The 22,540-nt window shown below is 38.7% G+C and overlaps 1 protein-coding gene across 6 annotated transcripts in view; it reads right to left on the bottom strand.

Moving 5' to 3' along the window:
• Nucleotides 1-22,540, bottom strand: part of TIAM2 (TIAM Rac1 associated GEF 2) — a 167,887-nt gene that overhangs the window by 13,821 nt on the left and 131,526 nt on the right. For 4 of the 6 annotated variants that reach the window (XM_019612929.2, XM_031552469.1, XM_019612928.2 and 1 more), the window contains 2 exons: nt 17,083-17,186; nt 159-338 (listed from right to left, as the gene is read on the bottom strand). In XM_019612929.2, the coding sequence (XP_019468474.1) occupies nt 159-338; nt 17,083-17,186 (284 nt within the window). Of the gene's footprint in view, nt 1-158; nt 339-5,934; nt 5,999-14,456; nt 14,629-17,082; nt 17,187-22,540 lie in introns of those variants that run through there. The other 2 variants (XM_010707230.3, XM_010707229.3) reach the window with 2 other exon arrangements.

Raw genomic sequence — 22,540 nt, 5'->3', positions numbered from 1 at the left:
AAAAAAAAAAAGGACAAAAAAAGGCAACAGGAACAATTACATAAGCAGACTCTATGTTATGACACTGGTTATATAAAGATAAACATGAATATATTAAGAACATCTACAAGTCATGGTCAGCTTTAAAAAGAAGGCTATATCTAGCCAGACTTTATTACCTTGACATAAGATTTCTCAGTATCCATAAGTTCTTGGATGACTTTCCTCAATCTGTCTGCATCAGAAAGGTGGCGAGCCAGTGGTCGTGGAGGCAGATCCTGGTTGTCCTTCTGCCCTTCCATGCTGCTCGTCTGGACCTCTTGGAAGTTCCGGCACAATGCACTGATCTGTTCTGCGCTCTGTGAAATGAAAAGAGACAAGTGCTGATGTTCTAAAATACAAACTATACAACAACTATTTTTAAATTCCTCAAATTTTGCTTTTCTTCCAAATTCACGAGCCAGCATGGGTTTATTTTTGACATATACTTATCCTGGATAGCTCTGAACAGCTTGAATTTGTAACAGATCTGGATCACAACAATAAAATTAACTGAAAAATTTCTAGTGTTTTTGCAGTGGAAATCATTTTAAGTCATCAGATACACGCTTGTAAGATGCAAAAGATGGGAGAGCACACATAAATCATACAATTCGGTTCTTATGATTCCAGCATCACACTGTTTTTCATCTCTTTTGCAACACTTACTGCATCAAAATAGAAAAAAATGGTAGATAAAGATCTTTTAAGCATTCTGAGCCTCTGGATGATCATCATTTGCACCTGAGAGCAGCTTATGCAGGCAATAATGTTTAATGCTTAGTATGAAAATCATTCCAATATTCTTTTCAATATATAACATTTTCCTGAAAATTAGAATATTGCTACCATGACCTAGCTCTACCTTAGCACCTGTTGATATCCACCTTTTTGTACCACGTGAAACAATTTCTCAGCATTTCTCTCACACTCTCCCAGAGACCCTGGAAGTCACATATGCTGTGCCACACATTATCTTGCAATTAGCAAATGTATTCAAATGAAGACTAGATGAATGCTGCCTTATTTCAAATGGAAGAGAACAGAACTCAAGTACATTTCAGAACTGCCTTGATGTGTACTGATTAAGTCCAAAAGCTGTTTCAAGTAGTCCGCTGGCTCTCTTGATTCACTGATTATGCGTACAGCTGGGTTCACCAATGTACTGTGTCATCATACGGGCAAATGCAGAACTTATTCTGAAATGGAACTGAGCTATACTACTAAATCCGCTGTGAGGTAGAGACTGAGTGTACCAGCAGTATTAAACCTCCACCATTCATGTGAGAAAACACAGGTACATCCCACATCTCTATGATGGAAATAAATATTAAAATGCCAAAAACTTGCCACGCAGTCCATATCACTTTGTAGCTTCCCAACCCCCCAGTTTGGAATGTCACCACCTCTAAAGAGAGTTAAGTTATTCTCATCACTAAGATGTGCAACTATCTTCCACAATCCTGTGTAATGATAGTTTTCAGGACTCTGAAATTTACATCTATACTGTTTTTAGAGCATTCATTAAGACCTGACAAAATGCAATGTGAGCATTTGTGGCGCTTGGTAGAAATGCAGCTACATACTGATGGAATACATTAAAGAAATCACAGTACTCTGTACCACTAAAAATAATTCATGTATTGGAAATAAATCGTGACTTCATTCAGGGATGTAGGAGGGTAGTTAAAAGCAACTTCTAAATAGCTCAATTCCGCAGTACTTGAATTTATATCTTTGTTTCTGATGTCGGAAAGTTTTGTATTTGTATCAGAATGACTCAGATTTTACACTCTCTGCAGTTCAAGGCGTGTGTGGGCAGCTTGATTTACATCAACATGATGCCAGATCAAGGATACTAGATCAAGGATTCAGGATGGCCTATTCAAAGGAAGCCTTAAACAGCATCGTCAGCACAATTTTACAAGTCACTATAGCACAAATTGGTAGGACAAGCAGATGCTGGAGAACACGCCACATGTTCTCTATCCTGCTCAGTTTAGGGGCTAGAGCTGCATCTAAGAATCACTGGATAAGAAAGTAAAAGGAAATAGATGACTCCTCAGTATAAACGATATTTGAACAACAAAGCAACATGACTTTGGTATCAGAAATCATTCTGTATAACTTCACAGTAGTGAACAAATGGGAAGGAATAAAAACAATTCTTGCTCTCTGTTCCTTTCCGAAAGTCCCTTATCACATAGGTTGGGTCTCACATCCTTTTTTCTATACTGCTGTAGATGCTGGTTTTCACTCCCCACTCAAAACAATGTCCTGCTCTTTATTATTATTGCTCTTTAAAATTGATCTTTCTAGGAAGGCTTTGAGGACAATCCCTAAGAACACATCTTTTAGATCAGATGGGTTTGCAGGAAGGGCTCAGACTCTGTCCTATTACCTTAAAAGCAATCTTTTGAGGTGCCAAAGTAGAGTTTGGCAGTTCTGTGCTCTTGAACCAGGAAGCCTCAAGAGAGCCCCAGGTTGGTGCTGCATCCACGTTAACCATAGAATAACCCAGAATTTGCTCTGAAAATTACACTGCAACACTTAACGCTGGCTGATTTGACTCTCAGATCCATCTGGTAAACTCCTCAAGCACACAGGTTCTTTTATTTGCACACGACCATGACCATCAGTCCTTAGTAAAATTTACTTATGTAAAACTTTGTAGCACACAACTTGTTGGAATAAAATTATTTTAAGATGATTTAAGAAAAGCCCAGTTTTTGACTGTGGCCAAGGCTGCAATGTAGCTGGTTAGAGAGAAGAGCTGAGAAGAGCATATAGTGGAAGCAAAGGACTTTCTTCATAGTCCATCACTTTAGCCGTGTGACACATGTGACACATTCAGCAGCATTTGTAGGAGATGGAAAGCAGTTTTGGCTTACCTTTGGCACTGGACAAAAACTTAAGACTGCCAGTGCTGAATTTGAATGGCAGACTTGGGAAAGAGAACTAGAACTTATGCAGGGTTTGTGGAAAAACAAGTACTTCATTCTAGGGAGAATCTAGTGAATCTGTTCTGTTCTATTGGCCCCTTTTACAGATTTTCCAGCAAAGCCGTATAACCTTTCTACCAAACCTAGCAGCTGGGAGAGCAGGCTCTCTTGGAAGGGTGTGTAGAAGCCCCCTTGAGAAACTTTGTTTCTTTTTATCCTTGCATCTGTGATTCATACTTTGGCCTCATATCTTTTAGCTTGGAGTATTAATGAGCATCGTTCACAGCAACTTTACAAGGGAAAGTTCTAATGCTCTATTTGTCAAAATTCACCGTTAGCTGCCAGCAACCACAGGGTGCTCACAGCATGTAAGATGAAGATGAAGCACGTCCTATTTTCACTAATATTCTCAAAAAGAAATATTAAGGATTTTTCCTTCAAAGTGAACAATATGCCTACAAAGAATGTCTTACAGATTTTCTTTGGTCCTTGCAGACAAGCGTATCATCATCTGAGACTGTGCTATCCCCACTAGAGTTAAAATCTCCATAAAATTAATTTGTAAGAGGGGAGAAGACATTAATCAGGACTGGTTAAGCATTAGCACAACAATTTCATGGCTACTGTGTGACTTTCATTGAATGATACTGATTGAGCATAAATGCTGCACAAGGTCAATTAGTGTTACGGAGTCTCTGCTCACTGCTGTTTCTCTTACTCTCATTTATACACCTAATGTACTCTGTCAGTAGGGTTTGGGGTGTTGGTTCGTTGCAGTTTGGTGTAGGTTGTGGCTTAGTGTGGGGTGTCTTTTTGCTTTTTATATTTATATATATATTTTATATTTATATATATTTATTATATATATAATATAATAATTTATTATATATATATATATTATATATATATATATTATTTTTTTTTAAGTGATGGAAAGGAAAATTTAAGTAGGCTTATAAAAATCATCAAGCTTAGGAGGATTCCTTGGGAAGTTTACAGCAACACATATCCTTTGACTAGCTTCCAGATTCCTGTACCCTTGTGGAGAACACTGGCTATACCTACATGGAGGTCACTAACCCTTTGAGTTCATTATCCAAGGGAAAGCACACACTCAGAAAGCCTGCTGCTGGAACAGATTAGTCTTACAGTTTTTAAAAATGAGAAGTTAACAGCTCGGTGCTGTCTGATGTATTTTTTTTCAGGAAGTAAACTGAATGCACCAGACAGCAAAAGAAACACAATTACAGGGGATTTTGAGAAAGAACAACCAGCCAAAGACATTTTTATATCTCTCACTTTCTGAAAAAGGAAAGCTTTTTGAGGTGTCCATCACTTTCCTTTTATACCAGAAGACATTTCTCTCCAGAATAAAGGCAGACCTAGCATCCAGCCTGCTTTGTGCATCTATCATTCTACAGACTTCTCTGACATCCCTAGTCTGGGAAGTACTTTGTAACCAAGCAATGTAAAAAGCTAGAAAGTAAGTCTTAGTAGTCCTAAAGATTGCTGAAAAAGACCAGTACAGTACATGTACTTCTCTAAACTAAGACCAAAAAAAAAGAATAGCTCAGAAAATTGCTTTGTGGGATTTCCACCAATATGTTTTTGGGAAAGGCTGCTGTTCACCTTTGGGTGATAGAAACTGAATAGTAGATTCAGTCATCACAACTTACTTTTTGGTCCTTCTTTTTTTCATAACCTCAACACCAACTATTCTTGATGGACACCACTGAAATTCTGACAGTCTATTTTGTTTATCTGTGTTTCTTGCACACCTTTTAATTACAACACTAAAAACTGCTAAAGGAAACCGATAAGGATAAATTACGCCTTTCGGTCAGAAATTCAATTTCAGTGAGATTTACATTAACAGTTAGCCTGTTCTGGTAATGCAAGGAGTTATTAACAAACTTACGTAGAAGTCAGAAATGCAGTTGGAAGAGGACTTGGTGTTCAGATAAAGAGTTCCTGTCAGGACCATGTGGCTCCTAAGATGCAACCCACTTGACCTGGTGCCTAAGCTATCAACAGGAATCACGTGGTGGGAAGTCTTTGGTCTCTCTTGCTCATCTTTCTCCTTGGATGTACAGGAAGAATCTCTGGTGCCTTAAAAATTCATTGGCAATGCTAGTTATAAACCAATTCATGCAGAAGAAATCTGGGCCCAAGAGTCTGCAGCAACCAGATCCCAAGGACCAGAAGCTCCCACTGAGCAGGACATCAGTCACTAAAGTCATCTGATCCGATGCATATCATAGCCAAATGCAAAACAGAAGTCATTTCCATTATGGAAGGTTAAATTCTGACCACTCAAAATACGAAGATGTGGGGGGGGGAAGGGGGGAAGGGGGGAAGCATTAAAAAGAACAAAGGGGGAGGAACTCCAATGTCCAACTCACTAAAAGGAGATTCTTGACTAGTAACATCAAAGCACAAAATATAAATTTTCCCAGAATATGACTCTATGAAAATATTGTCATTCTCTCCTTCCCCAGGTCCTTATCCTGATGTTGGCAATATTTAATACAGAAGGCTCGTATATACTTTTCTACCATCTGCATAATGTTTTTACTGTCTTCTTATATTTTCTCATTTCCCCACCCATTCCTTGATCACAGCTTTTCTACTTGCCATCCTTTTTCCAAAATTCCAAATCATTTGTCAAAAGTCAGATAAATAAAACATTGCTGCAGATATTTCCAAATTTTACTGAAGAACTGTGTTAAAACCATCCCACTCAGCCCTCTCTCTGATAGAGGCAAGTAATAACTATTTGCTGGAGCGCACACAACCAACCACCCCCCAACCATCTCTAAATATTCAAAAATCCCAAATCTTTTCCAGTGCAGCGCTGATACGGACTCACCTATGGAGCGCACTAATGACAAGCTGCTATTTATGAAGTGCAGAGACCCCAGCAACCCAGTCTCCTATCTCAGTCTGCTCACAAGCACCCCAGCCCCAGACTCACCATAGAAAACATCCTGTGCAGGGAGCCGTACGCTGCTGCTGCCTGCTGCTGGGTTTTGCGAGCCAACGCTAAACTCTTAGCTCTGGTTTTACTCCTCCTGAAGGCGGGCATTGTGACTTATCAGTACAAACTTTGCCAAAGGAAAGGCCCCTGGAAAGGAAGGCAGGGACGCCGTAGCCTCCCACGAGCACACCTCTCTGCATTCAGCTGCAGCCTGCTAGCGTGCACAGACACAGCACAGAAGTTTTCCTTTTGTGCTGATTAACAAAAACGGGAGACACTCTCAATGTCCCGGTTTAACTGGGCTAAGCAGCGCATAAGGCAGCCAGGCCTTCCATTATTGCTACAAAGGCAGTGAAAACCTGCCAGAACAGAGGGATTTTTATAAATAGCCTGATGTAGCGAATGCTGAACAAAGTGTAGTCATGCCAAGGGAGTGTGGGTTTTATCTCCCAGAAAGGTACCTGTCTCTGCGCCCGTGAAATTCACCGCATAAACAAAACATCAGGTGCTGTGGGAAAATTAGCCAAATACATAAAAATATCTGGAGGGTGCTGACAGCTCTGAAAGTCAGCGTGACTTATCAGTGGCACTGATGCTCTGTCAAGGGTAAATGTCACTAAATGATGCGGCAGACACATGCACTTACAATGATAAAATGAAAAACAAATAGACAGTTTCACGAAAGATTTGTTCAAATAATTGTGCTTGTCCTTTGTTTGAACTTTCTCATTGTAATTACATCAATAAAAGGAAATTTAAACTGTGCTCAGTAATAAATTTGAAAGTAGAAGTACCCATGTTGATATATTTACACAAAAACAATCAGGTCCACAAACGAACTATTCTAAACACAACGTAACTTTAAATAAAACATGATAGGATATTACAACATGGAAGTGAAGAGTTACAAGACCGACAAGAAATTTAGTAATAAAAGGAGAATAGTATCAGTGGCATTAAAAAAACCAGCAACTCCTATATTCCTCCCATTACAGCACTGGTAGGGCACACTGATGATGAGATGTAAGGCTTCTTTTCAGCACTCTTGCCACCACACCACCTCTTTGCATTCTGGCAAACCCTCTTCTTATGCTCAAATGATATGCTAAGCTTGGGTGCACATATCCTTGGTTATGAGTGTACTACTTCACAGGTTTCAAGGATATTTGCCTTCCTACAAGCAAGGGAATAGCACAGCCTCTCCTTTAATTACTGCACTTAAACTTACATCCATCTCTTTCCAAATCGTTAGCGCAACTTGACAGCTCAGCATTTGCCAAACCATAAAGCTCAGCTGCTGCATGCACCCTATGACAAGAACAAGGATGCCGGCTCCGTGAAAAAAGCTGCTGACAGAGCACTGAATGTATTGAAGGAGTAGGAGCTGTTTGTTTAACTCATTTTTTTCAAGGACTGGCCTATTTTGGAGAGAGATATCAAATTTAGTGGGCGAGAAGGCTGTGTAGCAGAAAATTGAAGGAATGATCTCAATGGAGAGAGATTTTCCAAGATGGACAGCCTTGCTTAAAAGTCCAAATACATGGACCGTTGTGTAGTGTGCACACAAAGGTTACTTTTCTTATCCATCATTAGTTAGTGGTGGTTGCTTCTGCAGTAGTCCACAGAGACTAGGAATCTACAGACCATGTCCAAATAGAAAACAGTATTGCTACTTTTTGGAAATTAAATATTAAAAAAAATCCCGGAGTTCAGGACACTAGGTCCACCTTTATCAAGAGCAGAGCTACACTGTACGGAAGGACATTGTGTTTCCTTTTATTCTTCAAATTCAGTATGAGTTGTAGCAACTTCAAGCACTGTTTTTGTAACAGATATGTGTTAAAAACATAGCATGTCCACTAGGACTGGAAAAAAATGGCTGCTAAGCTTCAGGTTGAAGCAATACCGCCAATCTCAACAAAAAACAATGACAGGACTTTTTACTTCCAAATTAGGAGTTTATTCTTCCCCAGATTTGCTAATTGAGCCTGAGTTATTAGCTAGCCATATGCCAGCTAAAAGATGCTACCAATTAATAGTTGGGTTTTTTTTAATGTGTATTCATTAGGAAAAAACATGATGTTTTAATAATACTTCCAACTCCTATTGAGGAGCTAGGATCAACTCAAAAAGAAAAAAACACAAACTAAAACAAACCAAATGAATGAAAGCATTTTCTTTAGCATTTCTTCTCCTGAAATATGCAAAAAGCATTCAAACCCTCCTCAGCGATATGCCTCCTAATTGAAATGTACATGCAACATAATCAACCACCTTGAAACACTTTTAAGACGACTGGAAAAATGACACAATCCCGTTGTTTGTTCCTGTGTGCTTTGAGTAACACTTTTTCCCTTTACAGACATCTGTTTTTCATCTTTCCATTTCAGAGGCACCAGGCTTGATAGTTACCATAACAGTAACATCCTATGCGATACAGGCTTCCCCCTATTGTCCCAATGCCTGTAGGTGCACTTATCTGCAGGGAGTTTGCTTCCCATCCTGCTTTTCCCCTCAATCCATGAAGGTAAAAGGTTAATTTAGCTGGTCTCTGGTTCTCCACAGGGACTATAAGGACTCTGCTCTTCACTTTTTATAAACGTGGGTGGGCAATTTGTCTGCCATTCTTATTATGCTAATAGCATGTTTTAAAATGTCTTTAAAAGATATTTCCAAAGCATAGTTGACCAAATTGAAGACATTTTCTTTCATTTAAAACTGCAAACAGTTAATGCTCCAAGTGTTTAAAATCAATTCTTATTTAATTTTTAATTTCAAGCATCTTAAATACTGTTTTTAACATTTTCACTCAAAACGTTTTGTGCTGAATACAAAAACTTTTCAAGTGCCTAATTAGAAACTATGGCAACCACTATGACATTATCTTTGCAGTTGCATTCAACTTGCACAATAAATTTTTGCAGTGTGCTTTCTTGAGAGTCAGAGAGGGCAACCTTTGCCTTTTTTGGCACGTTGAACCTTAAATGTTCAGAAGTGCAATAATCCCACTGTAAAGACAGAGGGAGACCCTTGAACTCTACACCAGTAGTGCTATTGGCAGCAACTAATGAAAACAGGTGAAAAGCTGTTGCACTTTCCTGACTCCACTGATCCTATAATTTCATAATTCTCCTCCCTCTTCCTCCCTTTCAGTTTCTTTATCTTCGATTTTGCAGTTTCCTGCAGGTAGTGGATTTTTTTTCAATTTTGGTATTTCAGATCTACCTTTGGCCCTATATGTTCCTGATAGAAGAAAATACGAATCAAATCCTAACCAAAACGTACGTGTGTATGCAGGATTCAGCTGTTGTCTGAAATTCTGTATTGCAACTTTGTGTGACTTTGAAGTGATCTTGTATCCTGTGGTTAACTGTTGGACACATCAAATATCTTGTTATGTGCTAAAATTGTGCTTAAATGCTTCTGAATCACACAGGGAATAAATGCATGTTATTGTCAGTTCTGTAATGGAACAGTATCTTCGTCTTAAAAAAAAAAAAAAAGATAAGAAAAAAAAAGAAAATATAAATAATCTGTATCTGGGAGTTTTCCCAGATCCCTGAGTCTGTCCGAAGTACGATTAGGTATCTCGACCTTCGATTTCAAAGTAGAAATGCTGCCATCATGTCCTGTACTGCAGGCAACCGGGGTTGCCTTTGGAGGCCCAAGGATGATGCTAATGAAAATTTCTGTCCTTCATCAGTGAAGTCAAAAGTATCTCCAGAGACACTGCTAACCATACCTTGTGGCAACAAACCAGTACTGTTCTCGCACACTTCTTTTCAGATGCAGGTAAGCCCCATGGATTTTTCCCAGCATACCACAAAGACAATCTGCATTATAACTCATCTCTCACCAGCTTTTTTCATTTGCAAGCATCAACACAATTTCTTTTCCTGATCAAAGCCATCTGCATGTTTTACACTGACAGCTGTCACAGTACTTTTGAGAGGATGTTTCCTTCGGTCTGAGGAAAAACAACAAGCACCACCTCCTCCACAGGCCCCAGCAGCAGAATGTATGTAATAGCTCAGAATGAAGCGACACAAGTTTATACCTCTACATACTAAAACTGCACAATCTCCTTTTGCTTTTATTTCTTGTATGTATGCATGCAGGTCTCCATCTGGAGCTTGCGATAGCGTCTGGGTTACAGGATCACTGTAGGTACGGTGCCTTTCATGCTTAAGGCTTTATGGTTTCAAGGCTCCCTTCTACATTAGCTGAGACCTGCATTCAAATTATAGGTCATCCATAAATTAACATACTGCTACAGTAAAGAACTGCATGATAAACACAACAAAGTGAAAATCCAGGGCCAGGGTTAGGAGCAAGCTCTCACTAGTATGTTTACAATAAGCCTTCTGCAATCTACTGCATCAAGTTTGGTGCTTTTGCTAAGGAGTGGAGTAAAATATTGAAATCTAAAGAAATTAGCAAAAGTCTTACAAACTTCTAACAGACTATGATTTTACTCATGTTGCTTTCTAATACCCCTCTGAAAAGGATCCTCAATGACAGCAGGGTTTCAGCTCTATATTGCTGAAGCCAGCTGCTCTGCTTGGGCTGCCTACAAGCCAGGCTGTCTGCAAGGGAAGTGCAATAATTAACAAAGCTCTCCATGGGCTTCTGCCTCCTTTCAGTACAGAACTGTCCCCTCTAGGCAGAAATGAATCAAGAAAAAGCAGTGCTGAGGAACTTGCTGTTCTCCCACGCTAGCTCTCAGACTCCCTCAATGCATCTCACAACTGGAAGGATAATGAGACTTCAACTGAAGAGGAGTACACGTAATTTTGAAAGGAGTACTACATTCAGCATTGTTAAATTCCTTTCATACAAAGAACATGAAAAGGGATGTTAATTGCAGACTACTCCCCAGACTTTTGGGTTTATCAACTGCTGAAGTTCTCATGATTGAAATTAGGGGAAAAAAACTTACTGTCCTACAGATGTTGAGCAGACCTTCAGGCAGACAGCTCTCTTGCAATTAATGACATGCTGTGCGAGTGGGAACTGCCTGGGCACAGCAAAATAGAGCTAGTAAGAAGCTACCACCATGAACATCATTTACCTGTAATTGCCTCCATGCATAAAATAAGTTTGGGGCCACTTGGGACTATCAGTAGTTTTTAACTCCTCTTGTTTTACTTCTTGCAGAGGGACCTCTATTGAGGTTCTGGTCATTAAGTCAACTCAACAACTGTAGTTTCCTGGATTAGTAATAATATTTGCCTTCCAAGATTTTTATACTCTTTGCTTAACAAAATTGCTCTTCACACACACTTTCCTTTTTCTTTCTTCTTTTTTTTTTTTAGTTTCTCTCAGTTTTATTAGAATATTATTGCTTCTTCGGGGATATTTTGGAGGTAGGAATTGCTACCAGACTAGCAAGAAGGGTTGCCACTTACACTAAACTTAGAGAGATATGGCTCTGAAAATCATCAGAGACACACTGAATATATATACATACATAACACCATCCTAAATGTCATCAAAACACAATTTCTACTTCTCAGTTTTGATGTTTTATGCAAAATATTATTGAAAATCTTCCTTCCAACTCAGTATATTTTGGTAAATCTTTAACTTTCCCATTCAAAAATCATATTAGCAAACTGTTTAACTTCAGTGGGGAAAAATAAACACTTCTTGACATCTGTCCATTAAGACAATCATCCACTGCTTACAAACACATTCATACTGATGTATGTACTTAATCTAAGATAGTGAATGGTCTTCACTGCTAGATCAAAATAAACAAACCACCACAACTGAATATATAGGATTACATTCACTGTCAATTCCTATAGAAGGCTGTTTGATGTAGTTTGAGTAAGAGTGTCCTCGACTATCCCACTGCACATATGGGAACGATCACTTCCAGGTAATAAACTAGAAGAAAATATCATTTCTATCATCCACATGATTTCTTCTGGAAGTTGAAATACCATTCAAATCATTCATAAACATTGAACAATTAAGTTAATTTTCTGCAAAGATGGGACTGTATGAGTAATGATTACTAACTGCTTCAGCCTCCATTATTCCACAGCAGCTGTTGCAGTTGCCCTTTTTCTCTCCCTAAAACGAAACCATCCTGTTTTCTTTAACAGAAGAAAATAGGTAGAAGCAGATTAGCAATGGGATACACATTCTTACTCTCAGTTTTGAACCTAAGCACCATGTATTCAACATTTTTACTATTTTCTACATATGAAGTTGGTGGTTTTACTGTTGCTTCTAATGAAGGGTTTCCCACATCAGTTTCAGACAGTTTAAAGAGAAAACAATTTTTGTTCAAGTTATGAAGATCATCCCTCCAGTACATGGCTATACTGCATACTCAAGAGGCCAAAACAATATATGCAGTGATCTCTTTACAGTAATCAATGATTTTTATTACAGAAACAGCTGTGTGAAATCAGCTAATACAAAACACAAGGATTTCCATTTTGAAACCATGATATACATGTTTTGCCTTTGTTGAAAGCACTGTTCTGGGAAGCTTATTGTGATAGGTATTTTCTTCTGACTCTGTCTCAGTCTCCTATTTATACCATTCAGGCACCATCTAACAATCCAGATGCTCAAACTTTATGGGCAAGTTTGCACATCAGCAGTGTGAGCCGAGTGGTAAGAATTTAATGCCAGCCCAAGAACAGACTGAGTGCAAAGAAGCCAAAATCAGATTTCTCACTATGATACCTGATGTTCAGGGTTCATGGAAACACCAGTTTCTCACTATAACTGCTGAAGCTCCCCCCTGGCTAATGGAGGACTGTCCAAATCTGGCATCACATAAAAGGGAAAATACAAGCTTCAAAAGCACCAAAAAGATCACTTGGCATTATAGAAAATATTCAAGCATCCTAAAGCAGATTCTGAAATGCACAAGTAGTTGCAATACATTTTTCCTACTTTTGTTTTGCAAAGCAAAGCTAATTTCTGTAAGAGTCTCCATAACCAACTTACTTCCAGAATCTTTTACTTCATTATTTGAAAGCAATATAGCATCACTTCAAAAATGCTACAAAGTCAAACATGTTGGGCATTCTATAGAAAGCAAATTCTTGTTAACATGCATAGTTTCTCATCACACTAGATTCTGTTTCTGCATCTGCAATGTTAATTTTTAAAGATGCCAGCATAATGCCATTCTGCATTCACTGTCTATTTTTCACATGATTACAAAGTATCAACACTAGCTATTCGTACTGGGCTTATGTGCATGAAGTTATCCATATTTCCTATAAATATAACTCTTTATATGCATAAGAATACAATAAAGTTACTTCATGTATTTGCACTAAATTTACACCAAGTTTTTTTTTTATGATCTGTAAAATATGTGAAATGAAAACATATCTTCCCCCTCAGACAGATGCATTTATAAGAAAATCCTTCTTTCCTTTTGTTAAAATTTAACTTGAAGTGGCAAATAGTTGCCTCGCACAACACACAAAATATTTAGAGCAGCCAGAAATCAGAGCACAACTGTCTTACGGTAGACTCCTGGAAGATGAGCTAGATATATTGTAAAATTCCACCTTTTAGCTACGCTTATCTTTCATAAGGGGGCATTTTTCAAAATATAGAAAATACAAAGTAAGTACAAGATGGCTAAGCTTCATTTAGAGGAAACCATGGGCTAAAGAAAGCATTTCTAACCAATACAATTAGAAATCACAAGTAACTAAAGGAAAAGTTGTATTCATGCTACCCAGGTGCACAGACAGTTTGACTATTGGCAACTGTCAACGTACCAGGATTTAACTGAGCACCAGACGCACGGACAAACAGTTCTCAAAATGATTAAACACAATTAAACCTAATTGCACTGACAGGTACACTGAATCCCCACATTTTCTGAGGTCCTCCATTCTTCTGTCAACATGACGCGTACGTATTGCACAACCAACAATTGCAGGGACAACTTGCCAATGCCACATAAACAGTATTTTAACACAGCTCGAAAAATGTACTGCAGCAGTGTGTTAGAATTGTAACATCTTCTCTTGGTAAATGAAACAGAAAATGAAAGGAGGGTTTCAGGAAAGGTATAAACAGGGCATCCCAGAGAATACAGAGCTGACAAAACTAACAAGCATCTAGAATGGATAGTTATGACATCCATGTCTTTTCAATAATATTTTGTAACTAGAGGAACAGTTTTCACTTCTGGAATGAAATAAACCTCTACTGTCTTCCTAGTTTATTTGTTAACTCCCAGATGAAAGACAAACATAGAGCTTTCTAAAATCATTCATTTCTTGGACTACAAAAAAAAAAATGAATGAAAGAATGAATGAGTACATATTTGAATGTAGTACACATGCAACAAAAGACATTTTTCTTTGAAATTACTAGGGAAATGCCTTCCTGTATGTTTTAGTTAAGATGTTTAACCTTAGCCTGTTACAGGATGAAGAGAATAATAGTGAAAAACAGACAAAAACATTCCAAATGAAAACATTAAACTCACACATGCAACCATTTAACATTGTTTTTTAGTTACTTACATGTTACGGGACAGAAAACAACCAAACTTCAAAGGAGTCTGCTCCCTCAGAGCCACATAATTACATCTACAGCTGTTGTCAGCTGGGAAATGAGCATGTCTGGCTGTTTCTCCCCTAAAATAATCCCAAGCTGCCTGTTGTTCCAGGCTGTGCTCAGAACCTCTCAGCACCACCAACGTCCTCTCCACAAAGCTGCAGCTACAGATCTGCTCTCCCCCATACTTTGCATAACACCAAGGTGTCTGCCCTACTGTTCTCCCACTTCCATGGATCAAGTTAGCACACGCAGGAAACAGAAGGCAAAGGGGATGGGAGAAAAAAACAAAACAAATCCAGATGCTGTGCTTTTTGAGGCTACACAATTTCCTCAAACTAGCTTTTATTAGCAATAGCTATTGTTCATCTGGTGAGCAGTCCCAAATCACAGCTATAAAAACAGAAATCATTTTTTTTTTTTAATAGCCAATTACTGAGGCACGTACAGTATATACTGCTTCCAAAATTTACTGCGAGGTTTTTAATTCTCCATTTATTGGAGAAATCAGAAGGGTCAGACAAAAGCTCTGACAGTAATAGGCACTCTCCAACAGAAAAGCGGCAGTCAATTACAAACCATTTGCAGAAATTGTAGAGCTGTCACAGACTCGTTTACAGCTGCAGTTCAAGTCAGACTGCCTTTGATTTGCCAAGATATGTCTCCCCCCTTGCACCTAGAAAACTAGGACAACTTCAAATAGCTTTTAATGAAATGACACTAGCAGACCTGCACGCCAGCCCAAGGAGTGAACTGCAGTATGGTCTGGGCAGTTACAACAAATTGTGCACAAGCCATTAATGCTGATGGATGTGATGGTTTTTCAGCTGGAGAGAGGTCAGGGAACAGACCTATCTGTTTTCCCCTCTTTCTTTTCAAACTACAACCATAGCACATAATTCAGAGCATCAGAGCAAATTTAGTAAAAACTGCTCTGAAAGAATTGTTCTCTGTGTATTTAAATCCAGCTGAACACTCCCTAGTTTCCTATGATTTGCTGTATTCGACAGACAATCAGGGGTGACTGACAAACAAAGCCTTTGTTTCTCTGCTAAAGCAAAACTGAAGCTGCAGAGCCACCTCCCCTCCAGCAGGATGGGTGCTCAGTCCCCCTGCCTGCATGGCACATTGGGGGTGGCATGCACCCCAGGCAAGCAGGGCACCTTGCACCAGGGATGCAGGGGTGACATGGCCGAGCACCAGCCAGCTCACACAGGTGCTGCATAGGTGTCATCTCGCCTGGGTTCTCACAAAGGTGGAAGGTATTTTGGCTCTGACTGTAACACACTCCAGATGCCCTAGAACAGGACAGTAGAGAAATCTGCACTGTCACTGCCAAATGCATCCTAAGGGAAGAAAAATCCCCATAGGATTTATTCTTTACGGTTGCAATGACGTTTTGGAAGCATAATCACGGTGGAACACAAGATAGAGATTATCTCCACGGGAATTCCCTGTGAAAAAGAGATGGGCTAAAGGCCCCAAATCGCCAGGCTTCTCCTTACTCTCAAAGATAACTGCATAAAGTCATCTGTATTTGACTGAAGGAGAATACAAAAGGACTGCAAACATAAAAGAAAATCAGTTCCTGTGGTTAGGGTATGGCTAGAGGCAAAACACATCTTCTTCATTTTGGTCTTCTGAGATTTTACATTTTGCTTCATCTCTAGCTTTCTGCTGTTCCTCTCTTACCTCTGCCTGCCTATCTAAATATTCCATACAACCAGTAATACGTTCCTGAACCATATAAAATTCTTTTCTGTTATGTAATTGTGTAACATAAGTGTTACTATACATTTGATTTGAGGTACAACCAACTCACCAAAACAATTCTGCTGTCAGAATGGCAATGCCTAGTAAAGTCCACAGACATGAAAACTACTCATGCTAGCAGCTGGGGGGTTCAAAACAATATGCACTTGGGCTGGACACAGACTGCAGTTTGATAGATGTGGAGAAGAAGGGCAAAAAATTGCTCTCTGAAGACCAATGCATTCAAAGATAGACACTAACTGTGACGGTTCCCACATCATTCTCCAAAGCCCTAACTGAGAATAGGCATGAGCATCCATTATTTCAGCTGAAGTTAAACAATAATTGCAAATGCATAAAGGTTCTTCAAATAAGACAGCAGAAATCACTAGGATCCCCAGAACTGCATCTCTCAAAGTTTGCAGTTCAGTTGAAATTATTCATGTTACGTAAGTGTTGCTTTTGTCAATGAAATCTCAACAAGTCCTAATACAAAGAAAAAAAAAAGTAAGAATTATCAGTTAAAAAGCTGCACTAGTTTCATCGTTCTCTGGAGAAGTAGGTTCAAGCAACACAGAAAGAGGAATTTGACAAGTCTCCATCTCTTTGCCATTTGCCCCTATCACAATGCTTTTGGAGACGCAGCAGCTATTCCTGAGATGCTGACCTGCCAGCATGACCTCAAGACAGTAAAACACTAAATACAGCTAATATGCATGCATCTTTTTCCAAATTAGTGCCACATATAAAAATTTTTGCCCCCACAAAACACAGAGTGTTAACAATGTGATATCTCTACCTCTTCACCTTTAACGATTCTTATGTCAGGCATGTTCTTACCCTGAAAGGTGGATCAGTCTTCTCCCTCTGTGGTACTTGGTCCAGAGTGCCATCAGTACTGCTCCTTTTCAAGCTGGATGTGACATCGGGCACATTATCAAAATCTGCATTTGAGAGAAAACAAATAATTTAGAGGGTTACAGGAGATGAACAGGAAAAGTATTTGCTTTTATCTGCAGATACTTTCAGTGCCTAGAAGAATTTTTATAGGGCAAGATAAGAAATAAAAGATTTGCCACTCACCCCCCGCCATATGGAAAATAACAGAAGAGGACAAAGTAAAGAGAAGCTATGTCTGAAAATTCTGCTTTCAAAACAATGAGCTGGACATGTAAGAACCATCTGAAGCAATGTGCATCTCCGATCTACAAAAACGAGCCTCACATTCTTGCTAGCAGCATGCTTTCTAAAGTAGATTTATTTATAATCAGCACACTGTGCTAAGACAACCAATGAGGATGCTCTCAGTAGTTCTCCTTGGATGAACATGCTATTGACATGACTTAGACCTGAATCCCTTACAGATTTAAAAAGAGAATTTTGCCTTGGAACAAGCACTACAGCTGATAATACTGACCAAATTTCTTCCTGTCACTAGCAGTTAACCAATTTTAATAAATTTGGATTTCAAGTGCAGGGCATCTGGAAAAATGAAAAAACAGAGTACTAGGGAATGTCCTACTCTACCTATTGAGAGGCTGTACCTCATTTATGTGTAAACTCAAGATTCATCAAACAACACTGAACATTCATATAAAAATAGTAATTTTTTCTTTACGTTTCCTCAACTGGTTGCTTAAAATGTGCAGAGAATTCTTTATTAAAAAAAAAAACTATTAGAAGGGAAGCAAATTCTTCTACTTTTTGATCAGCAGTATTATCAACCCAAGTCCTGTTTTCTGTCCTGTAAGCCTCTAGGATATACCACATTTTCAAAGTTTTCTTCAACACCTGCAAATGCTGCATATTTATTTTTATATGAAAGCTGAGATTCTCATTTAAACACTGACTTCAAAAACCAAGGCGATAATTGGAAAAAAGTATTATTTATCTTGTAATAAAATCATGAGAACTAGAAGTAATGTAATTCTCTCTCCACTTCAGTGTTTAAATCCTGAAGTGGGGCTTTTTCTGCTATTTTTATTTTTACTGTGAGGCAGTTGTTGTATCCTCTGCATCCTCTGATTCTGATGGAGAGCTACCAAGCAGACTTCCCTTCCCCAGCCAGCTCAGCAATATCATTGCTTTCTGGCTTCAATTTGGTTGAGGACAGGGACTTGTTGCTGGCCTGTCCCCATCAAATAGTTCCTGTTAGCAAGGATTCATAAACTCAAGCGGAGAGGGAGGTGGGAATTTTAGACCTGAACTAGCACCACCTATCTCAAGCTTAGTGTCAAGGTTGACACTTTACACTCAGATGCCAAAGACTTGACTTCTGTCTTTCTCCACTTAGGACTAGTGTCCCATCTCTTTTCTCTTCTCAGTATTTGTGCCTTTTCCCTCTGAAGTCAGGTGTAACTTCTGATATCTCAGAGTCCCTAAGCTACCTTTGCAGAAACAACACATTTTACACAGTTTCACCAATCACACATCTTCATTAAGAACTTAATGTGGAGCCTATCTTGTCTACTTATTTTATTATGCTTTTACCCTTCTTCCTCCACCATGCATGAATTATTTTCTTCTGCCTTCTGGAACTCTAAAGTCATATTGAGCCTCCCTTTTGTATATGGGTCCACATGAATGGCTACTGACTTCAGTCACTGTCAGCTCCTGGATTCACAAAAAGTAAGCCAACTCCTAAAACATTAATTGACTTTATTTCCCATTTGGACTCTTTTTATTTGTCTTCTGTTTTTCAGTGCCATTATTTTCCCCTACCTTCACACAGCATGCAGCTGAGATTGTCTGTTTGTTTTTCTCATCAGAGAGCTACCTGATATCAAACTGGATACCACTGGGAAACTTACATTCTTTCCTTGATTAACAAAGTGACCATTAATCATAGAATGGCTTAGTTTGGAAAAGACCTTAAAAGTCATCTAGTTCCAACACCTCTGCCATAAGCAGGCTGCCCAGGGATCCATTCAGCCTGGCCTTGAGCACCTCCAAGGGTTGGAGGCACCCACAACTTCTCTGGGCAGTCTGTCCCAGTCTCTTTCCACCCTCTCAGTAAAAAAATTCCTCCTAAAATCTAACCTAAATCTGCCCTCTTTTAATTTTAAGCCATTCTCCCTTGTCCTGACACTACCAGACCATGTCAGTCTCCCTTCTGCTTATAAGTTTTCTTTAAGCACAGGAAGGTCACAATGAGTCTCCCTGGAGCCTTCTCTTCTCCAAGCTGAACAAACCCAACTCCCTCAGCCTTTCTTCCTGGGAGGGGTGCTCCAGCCCTCTGATCATCTTCATGGCCTCTTCTGGATCTGCTCCAACAGCTCCCCATCCTTTCTGTGCTGGGAGACTCAAACCTGGACACAGTACTCCAGAAGGGGCCCCATGAGTGCAGAATAGAGGAGGATAATCACCTCCCTTACCCTGCTGGCCACAATGTATCAGTCCTTTACAAAACAGGAAATAAGTGAAACTAACGTATGTAAGCAATGAAGCAAAAGCATAAATGTAAAAAAATGACAATAAGTTAAAACAATCAGTAGATCCCAAGAACAGAACAAATCATAATGACAACAGCCAAAGCAGGCAGGCAAACTATTGTATCACTTTTTCCATATAATCTATCTTTTCTTCCCTTCACTCTTGTCTTTTTTTTTTTTCTTCTTCTTGTAGTCTCCTGGACTGTCAGACATTGATCTATATTGTCTTGGCCATTTTTATAGCATTTGCTATTGGCGCAAAAACTGATTATAGTTAAGAGTAAGCAATATTAAATGCCATTTTAAATAGTAAATTTTAAAAGTACATGGAAAGGATCCAAAGAGAAAAAGGACATCCTACTGTACATTGTATGCCAAACTAACACGGAGAGGGAAGGAAGGAAGCATGACTTGTTGATCAGTTTAGCATCCATATCCTGTCTCCCTTTTCTCCTTTTACTGTGGAAGCAGATTTCCTCTGGATTCGTTCCTACACATCACTGAGCTATTCCCAAATAGCAGAGAAGCGTTAACATCAGCTGCATAGCTAAAAAATAAGTCAAAGGGTAAAGAAAATATACACTGCCTTAAAGAATGTGAAACGTCAAGTGCAAAGCCTTAGATCACAAGCAGAATACTGAAATTCTCCCTTGTTTGACTAAATGAAACAGGAATAATAAGGCAACCCATAAAACTGAGTCTTCTTTAAACTTTTACATATGGATTGAGCTGTACCACGGGATTCATCTAGCAAAGATGTTCAAAAACTCTAAAACTGTTATCTTGCAGGCTGTGGTAGCCACTGTTCTTTCAGGATAGCAACATAAACACAGAGAGTGTGTACAGCATTCAGATCAATGTCATAGCCACGCAAGTATAAAAATTGTTTCAGTATATAACATTTTGGATCTTTGCTGAAAATTAACACAGAAAAGTATGCAAGTAGATATATATTCCTAAAAATTATCTAAACAAAAGATCAAATTGCCACTTCCTGGCAATGGTGTTTTCTTTTTAACCACCTCTATGTTACTTAGTACAATTACATTACTAACTAGTTAGAAAAGAAAAAAAATGACTGCTTTGCTGGAACTATATTGCCTAGGAGATGTCCAGAACAGTAATGGGGAGTATCCCATTACTAGTTCTGCCTATACAATACCACTACCATAGTATATTAGATTTATCCTATCGATACACTTGTAATAAACCTTTCTGGAAGAAGAAAGCATCTGATAACATTGTCGAGTTAAATGAAATTTGGTTTCAATATTTTAACATAATCTTTCTCACATGATGCTGAATGAACATCCCTCTGTTCTATTTACACATGTAGACACTCACATACAGTGAGTTCAAATGCATATTCCTTCCATCTGAGAAGGACAGATATCTCAGAAGCAGATAGCTGCTTCCTATTTAGCAAACAGGAGAACCTCCAGATGCTAAAATACGAGTCAGCTTACTGTGAGTAATCTAAGTAGCAACCTCAGATAAATGATAATATCCTCAGAAAAGCACAGGGACAAAATGCCATTGTGTGAAACTACAACATATGACATGCACAACAAGCCTTATGCTTGCTTGCTAGTGATGAATGATCAAGCATTAAGAACCCGATGATCACTTTCAACTATCAACATCGTCACCAAAGAAGGAAGTGTGGTGTGTGTATCAGGCTTTGGACCAATAAATGCAAATGAACTTCCTTCCCAGTGCCATTATTTCTGCAATATTGTGTCTCGTTGGCAGGTAGATACATGACTCTGAATCACTCAAGACAAATAGCAAAGAGAAAGAAATGATAATGTAACCACTAAAAACTGAAAAGATACTTCCTAAGTCATGTTCCTCATTACTAATTATTTGGTTTAAAGTGGGCATGGAGTGAACAGATGGAAGAATCAATGAGAAAGATAAAAATACAGCACATCTGAGAGCTCTGTACACCTACAAAAATGCCTCTTCCACGTCTCTGTGGTGAAACATGTACAAGTGGTCAAAATAGAAGACATTCAAATATTTGTGAGTGATGAGGTACAATGGAAACATCCTCCAACAGATATCTGAGACAACAATAACCTTCCTAGCCAAGAAACCAAAGGAAACCAATTGGAAAACATTAACATCCAGCAATTCATTCACCCTAAAGAAGTCATCAACAAATTCAAATGCTACCAATCTCCTTTTTCTGTTCAATTAACAAAGAAGACTTAATTACTTTCTACTCGGTGTTGCTCTTACCACTTCAGCCACTGGCTGCAAACAAAGGCAAAATTACCATGGGGAAAAAGTATAAACTGAGAATTCTGCTTCTTTTATAATTATTTTTTGTAAAACTTTGAAACATGTTCTGTTTTAGATTTTTCTCACCAATTTCAAAAAGAGAAATACTCGTCTTAAGCATATCAAGTGTTACCAAGTGTCAAGCACTATGTAGGTGGTGTAACCAGCCCCTTTTTCAAACTACAAGAAGAGGGTGTGTTTCCATCTGCCACTCTATTGACAACAATAAATTGCAAAAAATAAATAAATAAATAATAAATAAAAATAAAAATCCTTCTAGATCTACAAGAGAAGGTAACACAGCAAAATTAAATGTACCCATTCTCTCACTCCAAGACATACTAAGAGAAGTGCAGGGGCGTCATTTTCAGCTCTTGGCAGCAGCAGCAGTTCTGAGCATCACTTGATAACTACTCTCTGCAAGTGAAGAGGCACTTTTGACAGTCACAGGCAGCCCTGACCTTGATAAAAATAAAGCCATAAAAGCCATATGGAAAATTGGTTTTCCATTTTGCCATATTCCCAAGATTTCAAAAACCTTTGCTTTGCATCAGAATGAAACTGTTCTTTTATTTTATGCT

The sequence above is a fragment of the Meleagris gallopavo genome, chromosome 2, assembly GCF_000146605.3.
Source record: "Meleagris gallopavo isolate NT-WF06-2002-E0010 breed Aviagen turkey brand Nicholas breeding stock chromosome 2, Turkey_5.1, whole genome shotgun sequence".
Taxonomy (NCBI): domain Eukaryota; kingdom Metazoa; phylum Chordata; class Aves; order Galliformes; family Phasianidae; genus Meleagris; species Meleagris gallopavo.
The sequence above is the reverse complement of the archived record's forward strand: the minus strand, read 5'-3'. Positions and strand labels throughout refer to the sequence as shown.